This window comes from Pezoporus flaviventris, unplaced genomic scaffold, assembly GCF_033815535.1.
Source record: "Pezoporus flaviventris isolate CSIRO_AGI_PZ_B2104156 unplaced genomic scaffold, CSIRO_AGI_Pfla_v1 ptg000121l, whole genome shotgun sequence".
NCBI classification, from domain to species: Eukaryota; Metazoa; Chordata; class Aves; order Psittaciformes; family Psittacidae; genus Pezoporus; species Pezoporus flaviventris.
The window spans coordinates 1,415,870-1,430,916 of record NW_026892669.1 but is presented as its reverse complement, the minus strand read 5'-3'; the positions used below and the strand labels follow the sequence as shown (position 1 = coordinate 1,430,916).

The 15,047-nt window shown below is 40.5% G+C and overlaps 1 protein-coding gene across 2 annotated transcripts in view; it reads left to right on the top strand.

Moving 5' to 3' along the window:
- LOC133282381 (chromodomain-helicase-DNA-binding protein 9-like) overlaps nt 1-15,047 on the top strand; it is a 75,934-nt gene that overhangs the window by 29,489 nt on the left and 31,398 nt on the right. For both annotated transcript variants that reach the window (XM_061478403.1, XM_061478402.1), the window contains exons 10-16: nt 1,056-1,177; nt 2,349-2,592; nt 3,680-3,856; nt 4,519-4,662; nt 9,212-9,467; nt 10,432-10,642; nt 13,018-13,213. In XM_061478403.1, the coding sequence (XP_061334387.1) occupies nt 1,056-1,177; nt 2,349-2,592; nt 3,680-3,856; nt 4,519-4,662; nt 9,212-9,467; nt 10,432-10,642; nt 13,018-13,213 (1,350 nt within the window). The remainder of the gene's footprint in view (nt 1-1,055; nt 1,178-2,348; nt 2,593-3,679; nt 3,857-4,518; nt 4,663-9,211; nt 9,468-10,431; nt 10,643-13,017; nt 13,214-15,047) is intronic.

Genomic DNA, 15,047 nt, shown 5'->3' with positions numbered 1-15,047 from the left:
CAAGAAAGAGGTACAAAATTCAGAGCTGGGCAGATAAGGCCACATGAGTCTAGAGTGAATGCAAGCTTTTATAAAAACTGAGAAATGGGGGGGAGTGCAGCTGATCATGACAGCTTGTAACTAAAAATATTTTTGCTCGAATGTGTGGGTTTGTTCAAGGTACAAAGCAGAAGCTATCTGAAGAGAGTGTTTTCTGCTGGAATCCTACCTAGTATAAATCAAGACCTTCATAATTTCTCTAAGTTCCCTGCTAAGCTTATGGCCAGCCAGTTTAGTCTCCAGGCTTGGGAACTAGTGTGTGTTTGTGTATATTTATATGTAGCTTCTCAGCTTTCCTTTAGCTTGCTAGGGACATTATGATGATGTGCCTTGATACTGTTATGGTCTATTTTGTCATGTTCTTTGCATCATGATATTGTGTATGCTTATACTGTCTTTCATCTGATCCCTTGGTGAAATCGATTCAGGGAACTAAACTGCTCACAAGTCTACTTGTTTATGTTCCAGTTGTTGGCTTCCTGAATTGGCTGTGAGATTGAGTGATCAGCAGTGACCAGGTCAAGTGCAGAAAGGAAAGGGCAAGATCATAGTAACTGTGTAGATTGCCCAAATGGCTTCAGAAGGATAGTGTCAGCATCAAGAGTTACTCAGACTTTGGGGATTTTGGTAGTCCCAAATACTTGGTTAGCTCTGGCTGTAGGACAGCTGTTCTTAGAGCTTACAAAGTGAAACTTCATATATTCTTGAAGCTTCTTGTGTAAGTGAATTAGTGTTTCAAATTACCAGTGCCAAGCTATTTGCATTCTTAGTTTTAGAAATTAGTTGCTTGATATTATTATAATAGGGTATTAAATTAATTTTCAAAGTGTTACTTTAGAGAAATACAAATTTCAGGTTTCCACAAACTAGCAATTAGTAAGCAATGTTAACACCTTCCCAGTTTTAAGGTTGAATTGTAAGTCTAAGTTGTTAACACTTTGGAAATAGTGGGTTTAAAAGTTCTTGAAAAATAAAGCATTTACCAACTTGCACATGTATTAATCTTTCCCTTAAAGGACCGACCACCTCCAAACTCCTGGAAGAAGATAGAACAGTCCAGGGAATATAAAAATGGCAATCAGCTCAGGGAATATCAACTGGAAGGACTTAACTGGCTCCTATTCAACTGGTACAATAGGTATATCTATGGAATGGTTTTTAATGTAAACTTTAAACCATATGGGGTGAATCATTATTACTGGGGATGAATCAGTTTTAGTTAAATTTATCTTAATCTCTCTGCTCATAGCTAAAAGGGTGTAACTGGAAAAAAATCTATTCCTTTGGGTGTACAAATATGTTTTTAAGATTTGCTTTGTTATTCTCGTTGATAAAAGACTAAAACTAACCTAACTGAAAATAAATTTTCAAGACCTATGAGGAAATTAAAATAAAAGGCAACTTCCACCAAAGTACAAGCTTTCAGAATTTTTGGAACAACTAGGAAATATTTGCATATTTCAAAATGATTTCTAGAATTAGTTTGTATTCCAAATAAAGTTACTTTCTTCAAAATTAAGTCTAGTAAATAATTGTATTTTCTGTGTTGTCAGCTAAAGTTAATTTTTGTTAAACAACGCTATGATACATTAACAGGAATATAAAAGCTTTCAAGATTGTTTTTTTCCCAGAACAGTGTATTTTCTCTGTATGTAAATTGGATTTCTATTCATGAACATAGGTTATGTCAGTGAGCATACAATTTCACCATACAATTTGTTTTAATTCTTAGTCAAGCACTACATAGCTGTGTGAGCATGTGTGCAAACAGCTTGAAGGGCTGGAATGTATGGCTGAGGGTGAGCACCTAGTGGTACTTCATGTAGTAATTTGATTATATGCATCTGTCTCAGTCCTGAAAACAGGAAGGGAAATTTGGCAGTGATGCTATAATGCACTCCTTTTATGTGAGTGTAGCTGGGATACTTTCCATCTGTGACTTTTGGGGAATCTTCATTAATTTCTAGCAGTTTTGTCAAGGTGAGTGTACATGTACGAAATCTGATTGATTTGAAATCCTTTAATTAGGGCAGATGTAGCTTCAAAACAATACTTTTCAAATCTTTTTCTAGGAAAACCTCATAGAACACTCTATTCTCAGTTTTTTGACAGCAGTAAACATGATTGAAAGCTTGTGGTTTTGTATACTGAGTTCATTCTTTCACCATAACCAGGGAACCTTTGCAAGCATCTTTTACAGTGCTCCAATTTTGACTGTTTGACTTTGATTTTATAAATTGTCCATTTGAATAACAGCTTTAGTGTCTTTACTTTCTCTGATGCTAATCACAAATATATTTTGTTTTCAGGCAAAACTGTATTTTAGCAGATGAAATGGGTCTTGGCAAAACCATTCAGTCAATTACATTCCTCTATGAAATCCTCCTGGCTGGTATAAGAGGGCCTTTTCTAATCATAGCTCCGCTTTCCACCATAACAAACTGGGAAAGAGAATTTCGCACGTGGACTGACCTTAATGTTGTAGTGTATCATGGAAGCATGATCAGCAGGCAGATGATTCAGCAGTATGAAATGTACTTCAGGGACTCACAGGTAATGTAATGACACTTGTATGCTGTAACTTACCCAAAACCTGTTTCAGGTAGTAGTAATGAAAGCAAACTTTACATTATCCATACATATGTCTTAGTGAAGGTCATTTTACATCCCGTGATGTGTTTTTCAAGCTTTTTACATATCAAAATCTTGAACATATCCTTACTGAGCTAATTTTGTGGAAGTGGTTGCAGCAAGGTATATATTATTTTGGGATGGTGAGTAATTTTGCAATTGAATAGCAGTGATGCTGTTACTCATTGTGGAGATGGAAGTGTACACAGATGGTTGCAGTTGAGTCCTGAATATGAAGAGCAGCGAGAACAAAAATACAGCCAATTAAGCTCTACGTTACTTTTATGTAGCTGTTGATTTCCTTTTTCCTAGCTTTGTCTGTGTACAGTTTGCTTTTCTACCTGAAAAAATTCACATTAAATGGCATGAAATCTGTGTTTTTCCCCCATTCTATATATTATGTATAAACTTTTTTTAACCATCACTATATTTCTACAAAATTGATAATGCTGCAAACTTTTTTTTAAGTAGTGCTAAATATTAAAATGGCATTTGTTTCTCCAGTGACTTATTGTATGCTGCCTTTTGAAGGCCTTTACATATTCTCTTTGTCAGATGACCCGAGTTGAGTAAGTTGGAGGAAAAGTGTTCATTTAGTCCTCAGGTGATACTTTCATTATTTACTGTATAAGTGATAAATGTATTACTGTCATATATTTTGATTGACAGGGTTTTTCCTGTCAGTCTTTCAGATTTTCCCAGGGTTAAAAATGTGATACTATCTATATACACCTTTTTGAAACAGTTTTATTAGATGGTTGTATCTGTAATTTAAAAGTGCTTAACATTTTATTGTTGGTTACATAATATTGGATTTATGGCTATGGATAATTACTCATTAGTATTAATTACAGAGTTATGGAGATAAAATAAATGTATATGGGATGACAAAACAATTTATAATGTAAAATCTGATGTCTGGCTCTTGATAAAATTTCAGCAACAAAAATCTTTAAATTGAATAGATTCAAGGTAATGTAACAACTTCTATGTGTTGATGAATCTCTAGGGATGTATCATTCGTGGTACCTACAGATTCCAAGCCATTATCACAACTTTTGAAATGATTCTTGGTGGGTGTCCAGAGTTAAATGCCATTGAATGGCGATGTGTTATTATTGATGAAGCTCACAGACTGAAGAACAAAAACTGCAAACTCTTGGAAGGACTAAAATTAATGAACCTTGTGAGTAACCATATTTCACTTTTGGGGTTTGATTCCAGTTAAGTACAGTACAATAATAAATCATAAGTTTAATGTAATTTTTTGTGCAGTAATTAATGTTTAAAAACATGGAAAGTATTTTAAACAAGTTTTCTAACAATAAAAGCAAGTAGTAAAATGTCAAACAGAATTATTATCTAGTCCTGTAGTTAAGGTTTCATTTGATGTAGCTTTTTTAAAAGCGGATACAACCATGAATCTTCAGGCTTTTGGTGCATTACTAGAAGATCCACCATGACGAGTTTTGCATTGCGCATTTGATTTCATTCTTACTTTGATACGCTTGTTGCTACATGTTCTCAGTAGTCATCTTACTTGCTTTTTGATAAATGCTTAGTGTGTATATTTTAACCACAATAGAGAGGATTATACATGTGTGACTGTTACAGGAAAATTTGTAGTGTTCAGTCATTTCTTCATTACCGATGTAGGAAGACAGGATTTAATAAAAAGCTAGTAGAAAATACTTAACTGTTGTTCCTGATAAATCTGTTCAACTGTATTATCTGTGTACTTACTGACATGTAGAACTGGTATTTTCATGTTCTGAAACTGAGACTTAACACAAAAGTTTTTGCAAATGTGTGCACATACGGTCATAGGAGTTTTGTTTCCTTTTGTAGGAGCATAAAGTGCTGTTAACAGGTACCCCTCTGCAGAACACAGTAGAGGAATTATTCAGCCTCCTTCATTTTCTTGAACCTTTGCGTTTTCCTGCTGAATCTACATTCATGCAAGAATTCAGAGACCTTAAAACAGAGGAACAGGTATAGCATGTTGCATAAGTTCATTTTGAGCTTCAGTGTGCAAGAGTGACTTCCTCAAAGGGAAAACTTCTGTTTTGGATATTAAATGTTATTGCTCCCCACATACTCCCTATGAGATCTTTTGTCATGTGATTTCTCTGAACTTTGCAGGCAGTAGAAATCAGTTAAATATGATATTTTATATAAAAGAATTAATTTGGGGGGCCAGTATTTTAGATTTGGCAACTAGCGAGAATAATAAAAAATTGAAGCTTTCTGGCTTAAGAATCATAGATTAGTTAGGGTTGGAAAGGACCTTAACACCATCAAGTTCCAACCCCCCTGCCATGGGCAGGGACACATCACACTAAACCATGTCACCCAAGACTCCATACAACCTGGCCTTGAACACTGCCAGGGATGGAGCATTCACAACTTCTCTGGGCAACCCGTTCCAGTGACTCACCACCCTCACAGTAAAGACCTTCCTCCTTATATCCAATGTAAACTTTCCCTGTTTAAATTTGAACTCGTTACCCTTGTCCTGTCACTACAGTCCCTAATGAACAGTCCCTCCCCAGCATCCTTATAGGCCCACTTCAGATGCTGGAAGGCTGCTATGAGGTCTCCACACAGCCTTCTCTTCTCCAGGCTGAACAGCTCCAATTTTCTTGGACCGTCTTCACACAGGAGGTGCCCCAGTCCCCTGATCATCCTTGTGGCCCTCCTCTGGACTTGTTCCAACAGTTCCATGTCCTTTTTATACTGGTCACGCTCCTTTTAATGCAGCCCAGGATATGGTTGGCTTTCTAGGCTGCAAGCACACACTGCTGGCTCATGTTCAGTTTCTCATTGACCAACACCCCCAAGTCCTTCTCTGCAGGGCTGCTCTGAACCTCTTCTCTGCCCAACCTGTAGCTGTGCCTGGGATTGCTCCGACCCAGGTGTAGGACCTTGCACTTGGCATGGTTAAACTTCATAAGGTTGGCATCAGCCCACCTCACGAGTGTGTTAAGGTCCCTCTGGATGGCATTCCTTCCCTCCAGTGTATCAACTGAACCACACAGCTTGGTGTCATTGGCAAACTTGCTGAGGGTGCACTAAATCCCACTGTCCATGTCACCAACAAAGATTTTGAACAAGACCAGTCCCAACACCAATCCCTGAGGGACACCACTTGTTACTGGTCTCCAGCCAGACATTGAGCCATTGACCACAACTCTTTGAGTGCGGCCATCCAACCAGTTCTTTATCCACCAAGTCGTCCATCCAATAAATTGATGCCTCTCCAATTTAGAGATAAGGATGTCGTGTGGGACAGTGTCGAATGCTTTGTACAAGTCCAGGTAGATGACATCAACTGCTGTGCCCCTGTCCATCAGTTCTGTAGCCCCATCATAGAAGGCCACCAAATTGGTCAGGCAGGATTTGCCCTTAGTGAAGCCATGCTGGCTGTCACCCAGCACCTTGTTGTTTTTTATGTACCTTAGCATGCTTTCCAGGAGCAACTGCTCCAAGATTTTGCCAGGCACAGAGGTGAGACTGACTGGTCTTTAATTCCCTGGGTCATCCATTTTCCCCTTCTTGAAAATGGGGGTTATATTTCCCTTTTTCCAGTTGTTGGGAACTTCACCTGACTGCCATGATTTTTCAAATATGATGAACAGTGGCTTAGCAACTTCATTTGCCAGCTCCTTCAGGAGCTGAGGATGGATTTCATCAGCTCCCATGGACTTGTGCACGTTCAGGTGCTTAAGATGGTCTCAAACCACATCCTCTCCTACAGTGGGCCTAGGGTCTTCATTCTCACAGTCCCTGTATCTGCCTTCCAGGACTTGGGTGGTGTGGTCAGAGCATTTGCCAGTGAAGACTAAAGCAATAAGAGCCTCAGCCTTCTCCAAATCCAGGGTAGCCAGTTCTGATAGCTTCCGGACAGGCCCCACGTTGCCCCCAGTCTTTCTTTTATTTGCAGTGTAACTATGGAATCCCTTCCTGTTATCTTTCACATCCCTAGCCAAGTTTAATTCTAACTGGGCCTTAGCTTTCTTAACCTGGTCCCTAGCTTCCTGGAGAACATCCCTGTATTCTTCCCAGGCTGTCTGTCCTTGCTTCCACCTTTTATAAGCCTCTTTTTCCCCTCAAAGTTTCCTCAGCAGCTCCTTATCCATCCATGGAGGTCTCCTGGCCCTCCTGCTGCACTTCCTTCTAGTTGGGACACAACACTCCTGAGCTTGTAGCAGGTGTTACTTGAATATCAGCCAACAGTCTTGGGGCCCCCTGCCCTCTAGGGCTATATCCCATGGAACCTTACTAAGCAGGTTCCTGAAGAGGCCAAAGTCTTCTCTCTTGAAGTCCAGGGCAGGGAGCTTGCTGAACACTTCTCACTGTCCTGAGGATCTTGAACTCGACCATCTCATGATCACTACAACCAAGGCTGCCCTGGAGCATCACATTTCTAACCAGCCCTTCCCTGTTGGTGAGCATAAGGTCAAGCATGGCACCTCTCCTTGTCGGCTCCTCTGATACTTACAGGAGGAAGTTGTCTTCCACGCAATCGAGGAGCTTCCTGGATTGCTTGTGCCAGGCCGTACTGTCCCTCCAACAGATGTCAGGGTGGCTGAAGTCCCCCATGAGGACAAGGGCCTGCAAGCATGAGGCTTTTCCTATCTGTCTATAGAGTGCTTCATCCACAGAGTCCTCTTGATCAGGCAGTCTGTTAACAGATCCCCACACTAATGCCCCCCATAGCTGTTCTTCCTTTAACCCTGACCCACAAACTCTCTGTGGACTGCTCACCTGTCCCCAGACAGAGTTCCATATTCTCCAGCCTATCCCTAACATAAATAACATCTCCCCCTTGCCTTCTGATGGGCCTGTCCTTTGTAAAGAGCCTGTAACCTTCCATTCCAGCACTCCAGTCATAGGAGCCATCCCATGTTTCTGTGATGCCTATTATATCATATCCTTGCAGACATGCACACATCTCTAATTCCTCTTGATTGTTCCCCATACTACGGGTATTTGTATAGAGGCATCTGAGCCGAGCTCCAAATGAAGCCAGCTCATTGACTGGAGCGGCTGGAATATCTCTACATTGCTCTGAGCCTTTATTATAGGTGCTGGCAACTGACTGGGAGTGCTGGGATGGAATGATGCCCCCCTCCCCCAACACATCTAGTTTAAAGCTTTCTTGATCAGCCTGGTAAGCCTCCTACCAAAACCTCTTCCCCTTCTTTGTCAGACCAGCTCCACCAGCCTCCAGTATACCTGGTCTCCCAAATTGAGTCCCATGTTCTAGATACCCAAACCCTTGACTATGGCTCTGCTGTTCTAACCATTTATTAACCTGCCAAATCCCCCTAGCCTCTTTAAGGTCCTCCCCTTTATCCTGGAGAATTGATGAAAAAGATGTCTGAGCTTTAGAGCCCCTAACCACCTCTCCCAGGGGTCTGTAGTCTTTCTTCATGTTCTGTGGGCTACTGCTGTCTATATCACTAGCACCCACATGAATGACTGGAAGTGGGTAATAGACAGTGGGACTTATTAGACCAGACAGCCTCTGTACAAAATCCCTTATCTGAGCCCCTGGTAGGCAACACACCTCCCTTGAGACTGGGTCAGGCCAATAGATGGTTTCCTCTATGCCTTTCAAAGTAGAGTCCCCTGCCTGCTGCTTTTTTCCTGGCAGCACCAGTAGTCATCTTCTTTACCCAAGCATTAGCCGGTTGTTCATTTTTCAAGTATGTTTCCTCATTAGTCCCCTGCAGAACTGCAAAGCATTTCTGGGTGGGGACAACAGATTTAGGAAGAATCCCCTTGCTTTTAATTGTCCTCTTTCTCCTTTTTTATTTTTGTTAGGTTTTTTTTTTTTTGTTACTCTTTCCCAGCTTCCTGATTTGATGCCCTCCTCTTTTCTGCATGATTTACAATGGATGCTGTGCGCTGCAGCCTCCCCTCTCATAGGCTCTGTCTGGGTGCCTATGCTGGCCACAGCCAGAGCAGAGCTCCCAGACCGGGCCCTGGTCATAAGGCGAGTGCTCACCATCCCGCTCGCCTGCCAGCTTGACCTGTTGCACCAAACTCCTGGTCGCTCGTGCTCCCTTGTGCAGGTTTCTAACCAGTCAGGGCTGGTGCCGCTGCTCCTGGCTCCGCCCCCTGTGAGTCAGCTGCTCGCGTCAGCTGAGCTGCCGGCTCCTGGGCAGGTCCTGTTGAGGGTTTGAGGCTTCCTCGGTAACTTCTGCTGGTCTGAATTGAAGTTCCTGGATGCTGAGCTTCCCTCCACTGAGGTGTTGAAGGCGTTCTCTCTCGAGCTACTCACCTCAGCAATTTACCGCAGCAGTTCTGTTTTGTAGGCAGAGTCTTTGCAGGCAAGTATTAAAAAGATACTCTTTTTATTGGTTTTGGAGTACGTCAAAAAAATCTTAAGTACTTTGGGATTAAAAATAAGGCTATATACCATCTGGCAAATATATGTAAGTCTAGGGAAAAAAAATGATGTAGAGTACAAAAGTTTTTCATTAAACTATATTATTATTTTTCATGTTTGAACCAACTGTTGTGTTTCATTTAGGTTCAGAAACTACAAGCTATTCTGAAACCCATGATGCTCAGACGTTTAAAGGAAGACGTAGAAAAAAAGTTGGCTCCAAAGGAGGAAACTATAATTGAAGTAGAACTAACTAATATTCAGAAGAAATATTATCGAGCGATTCTGGAGAAAAATTTTGCTTTCTTATCCAAAGGAGCAGGGCAAGCAAATGTACCCAATCTGGTTAACACCATGATGGAACTCAGAAAATGTTGTAATCACCCTTACCTCATCAAAGGTAAATACATGATAAAGACTGATGATTTTAATTTTTTATTGATTTTTTTCTATTAATTTTAGTACTTTTGTAGTTCTTAAATATTTAAAATATATAAGAGCTTTTGTATTTCTTAAATGTTTTCATCAGACTTTCCAAGGGACTGGATTAGGTGGAAGCATGTTTTTGATAGATGTAAGGCAAAGTTGTGATGCATTTGCATATTTAAGGCCTGAAATGTGAACTTGCTTTGTAGGATTTTACAGAATATTTAGAAGCTATTATCTCATGGGAATGTTACATATCTTTAAAGGCAGTGTGAAGAACAACTAGACCTAACTTTTAATGCTTCTCATAAGTGATATGGTCTGTGTCAGTCTTCATTGTTTTTCTCAGTTACTTATAACTGATTTGGATAGTTTTTTAAGCTCCTGAAGTTTTTGCTATGATTTTAATCATAGTGGGACTTAAGAAAAAGTCTTTAGAATGCTGTTTCTTAAGATTCCTGTCCCATTTAAAATATCACAGAGACTCAAGGACTTGTGGTTTTTCAGTTGTTGGGGTTTTTTGTTTGTTTTTTTTTGGGGGGTGTGTTTTGTTGGTTTTGGTTGGGTGGTGTTTGTTTTTTTTTGTTGTTGGTTTTTGTTTTTTTTTATGTGACACATGAGAACAAGTGGTTTTGGTTTTGCAGTTGGGGGATTTACCTTGTTCTAGGTGTTCTTTCTGTGGTACTCTGATTAAAAACTTCAGGCTGCTTTTCAAAGAGCACAGAAATAGATGTTCTTGATAGACTTTAGATCCATCTAGAACTTTGTTCTTTCTTCAGCAGCAACTAATGGAGGCATGTTTAGAGTACAAGCACCGATTTTTTTTTTTTGATTTTTTTTTTTGATTTTTTTTTTTTTTTTTTGGAACTTGGCCTTGTATGTACATGGAGATATTTGTGTAGATACACCTGTAGATACAGAAATAAAATCTTTGATAGGTGCTGAAGAGAAAATCCTTGGAGAGTTTAAAGAAACATATAACCTAAGTGCTCCAGACTTCCATCTGCAAGCAATGATCCAGTCTGCTGGTAAATTGGTTCTTATTGATAAACTTCTTCCAAAAATGAAAGCAGGAGGCCACAAAGTCCTTATCTTCTCTCAAATGGTGCGCTGCCTTGATATTTTGGAGGATTACCTTATACATAAAAGGTAAGATACTCCCTATTCTGTCTCCTGTAGTATGTTGTTCTCTGTGGGCATATCTTTGAATATTAGTGTAGGATTAGTGATTACAGCACACCAGAGATAGGAATTCTTTCTTTCTGGCTAATCACTATGTAACTTGCTGTGGCGGCTTACCATTTATTCACCAACAAATGAAACCTTCAGAGAGGTTGTTACAGTCAATTGTTGCTATATCAACCTGAAAAAAAAAATATAAAAAGACATAGTTCTGGTTGTTTTAATAGTCTATTTGTTGGAATGTACATTTTGCTTTGAAGTGTATATTTGTCAGTATACTACATAGAATCATAGAATCGTTAGGGTTGGAAAGGACCTTAAGATCATCTAGTTCCAACCTCCCTGCCGTGGGCAGGGACACCTTACGCTAAATCATATCACCCAAGGCCTCGTCCAACCTGGCCTTGAACACTGCCAGGGATGGAGCATTCGCAACCTCCCTGGGCAACCTATTCCAGTGCCTCACCCCACCCTAACAGGAAAGAATTTCCTTCTTATATCCAACCTAAACTTCCCCTGTTTAAGTTTTAACCCGTTACCCCTTTTCTTGTCACTACAGTCTCTAATGAAGAGTCCCTCTCCAGCATCCCTATAGGCCCCCTTCAGATACTGGAAGGCTGCTATGAGGTCTCCATGCAGCCTTCAGCAAGTTTGCCCATTACACCGAGCTGTGTGGTTCAGTTGATAATGATCCTGCTGTACTTGTCACTAGGGTTGGTGTAGCTGCTGTATTTGGAGTTGGAGTAGCTGCGTTGTCTGTTACCTTGCCATTGGATCCAGAGACATTTTTTTCCCTTTGAAGGCTCTGGATAGTGTTGAACAGGGCTCTGTAAGCATAGGCCAAGGCCCAGCACGTTGCCATGATTTGTCCTACTCTGGTATGACAAGGATGACAACACACCTCCTTTAAGTGTTTTACTAATTTTTCTTAAATTTGCACTTGTTCAGTGGTGAGGCTCCAAAGCACTGGAGGGGCCCACTGGCCTAGATATTTGCCCATACTATCGCACACACCCTGCAACTCATGACTGTCCAGCCTCAGGGAAAAATCTCTTGGTCCTTCTATAACATCTATATTACATAGTAATATAGAGTTTGCATGTTAAAAATTAGTGAGAATGTCAAGCCTTCCTGCAGCGGATACTGGAAGGTATATTGAAAGCCATTACTAGAATATATTAAAATCTCCTTTTGTGATAATTTTATATAACTTCTATTCTTCTATGGTTTTGGTTTCATAAAACAGTCTATTTGAGCTGCAAGCTCAACAGTTTGTATGTTTTATTTTAATAAACTAATTTTAATTTCATAGTAGTATCCAATATGGAAAATACTCCTTTTTCTGTAATGTTGTAACATCTAAACTAGTGCATCACATTTACAGGTAGAATTTTCTGAAATCCATAGGAGGTGAAACTTGCTCATGCTGCTCTTTGATTAGAAATTTTAGAGTGCACTCATGATTAGACTTCATATTTAACAGAATTCATGACTGTAGGAGATGGCTGCCTGCCAAAATGGCTGTGGTCCTGTGGATTATCTGCTGTGCCATTTTATAGCTGATTAGTAGAAAAATGGTTTTGAGGCTCTTTGACTAACAGATACACATTCAACACCTTCATCTACAATGTACAGAAGCATTTGCTCTCTTTTTAAGCATTTCACTTGATTTCAGAAGTTTCATTGGAGTTTTTGTAACTATCAAAAGTAACAAAAATGACAGCTCTACTTCAGGCTTTTAAATTTGCTGGTTTTACTTTAGGAAGCCCTGGATTCATTGATGCCTTGATAAAGACTGTTAGAGGTGCTGTCCATATCATTTTTGTTCTGTTCCTATGACTCTTGACAGAATTGATATGCAGTTTGTCCAATGATAGCTTACCAGGGACTGCTTTCTGCTGGTTACTTGGTTACCCCTAACATGTGCAGACAATTTGGTATATAATACGAAAGATCATTGTCCTGCTACTGTGACCCCAGGCAGGGATCTAAGCATAATAGCATGTGAAAAACTTGTAAGTGTCCACTTGGGACTTCAGGTTATGGTGTGTTTTAGTGCAGCAAAGTGCCATGGTAATACATGTTTCCTGGTATATCTAACCAGGTACTTGCTTTAATGAAGCAATTTCAGATGAACTTCTCTTAAAATGCTCAGTGTTTGTATTTGCTGATGTGTATTGGTACTACAGATATGCAAGTTCTGTCATGATTCCTTGTTATGTTATTCTCTGATAATCAAAGTTAGTTGGCATCACTTCTATTCACCATAAAGAATGAATATGCAAGCAGGAGATCTGTTCTAATCCCTCTTTGTGTGTGTGTGTATCCATGGCAATTTCCAGATACTTGTATGAACGAATTGATGGGCGAGTACGAGGCAATCTCAGACAAGCTGCCATTGACCGGTTCAGCAAGCCAGATTCCGACCGTTTTGTCTTCCTTCTGTGCACCAGAGCTGGTGGTTTGGGCATTAATTTGACTGCAGCAGATACATGTATAATTTTTGATTCTGATTGGAATCCTCAAAATGATCTTCAGGTAAATTCTTTTGAGCATAATAGTGAAATCTAAGCAGTCAAACCTGGCTGATAAAAATTTGATCAGTTATAATGTTGTCTTCATTTTGAATATGCATAATTTTAAAATTTTCATATTTTTGTAAGGCAAATATTTCATGGTTTTTGATGAATACTTTCTACTTGGATAGGAGAGGTCATCTGGGTTTGGATGGGTTCTACCTTTTCCTTTCAAATTGATTACACTTCGAAAGCACAACACAAGTAAACTAAGCCAATAAGTAGATAAAATGCTTAAGACTTTGATGACACTTTGAAACCAGGGATTGGATTTTGCATTTGCTGACTAACACAATTTTTGGAAATAGAGTTGTTCAGCTAAAACATAATATATAGAAAATGAGTAATGTGTTGTCGTGGTTTATACCCTAGACAGACAGCTTGTTCACTCACTCCCAGTGAGTGGTGCAGGGCTGAGAGCAATTGAGCCCCCCCCCCCCCCCCCCCCGGGGCTCTCCCCTTCCCTGCTCCCGTGAGGGATGGGGAGGAGGATCGAACAAGTGCAATGCCAGGGGTTGAGACAAGAACAGTCCAGCAACCAATGTACAACACAAATCACCACCGCTACCACCAACGACAACAATGATAAGAGAAAATAACAAGGGACGAGGATACAATACCACTCGCCAAGAAACGAGTCCCACCCGGAAGCCCGTGTCCTTCTGGGTAACTCCCAGTTACCCCCCACCCTGGGCATGACGTGCTGTGGTATGGAATACCTCTTTGGCTAGCCTGGGTCTGGCGCCCCATCTCTGCTTCCTCCCGGCTTCCCCTCCCTGGCAGAGCATGAGCCTCACAAAGTCCTTGGTCAGGGTAAACATCACTTAGCAACAACCAAAAACATCGGTTTCACCAATACTGTTCCCAGGCTGGAAGTCAAAACGCAGCACTGCACCAGCTACCACGAAGGAGAAAAATGACTGTTACTGCTGAACCCAGGACATGTGTATTAAGATACAAAGAATGAATCAAATCTAGGAATTGGTTCCTGAAATTGAATTCAGTCTTAAGTCGCAACTCCTTTACCCTTTTGTCATGGTTTAAACCGAGCTAGTAACTCAGAACCACGTAGCTGCTCGTTCCTTCCCCGCCCCCCTTCTTCTTCCTCCTGCTACTGGAGGGATGGGGAAGAGAATCAAAAGAGTGTAAATCCCATGGGTTGAGATAAGAACAGTCCAGTAACTAAGGTACATTACAAAACTACTGCTACTACCACCAATAATAATGATAAGGGAAATAACAAGAGGAGAGAATATAAAACTAAAAGGGGAAAAGGAAAAGAAAACAAAGTGATGCACAATACAGTTGCTCACCACCCGCCAACCAATACCCAGCCTGACCTGAGCAGTGATATGGGCCTTCCGGGTAACTTCCTCCAGTTTATATACTGGGCATGACATGCTGTGGTATGGAATATCCCTTTGGCTAGTTTGGGTCAGGTGTCCTGTCTCTGCTTCCTTCTGGCTTCCCATGCCCCTCCTCACTGGCAGAGCATGAGAATGAAAAGTCCTTGATCAGTGTTAGCAGTACTTGGCAACGACTGAAAACATCAGTGTGTTATCAGCACTGGTCTCAGGCAAAAGTTGAAAACACAGCACTGCACCAGCTACTAAGGAGAAAAATGACTGCTACAGCTGAACCCAGGGCAAATGTGTATTTGGAGATCATATAACTTAGGTGTTAGCTTGTCTTGTTACGTAGTTACTGCAAGAGAAACACTATTCTGTAGCATTCAGCACAGATCCTTCCTCTTCATTTTACTTACTATACTGTTTTTAGAAAACTTCACAATGCAG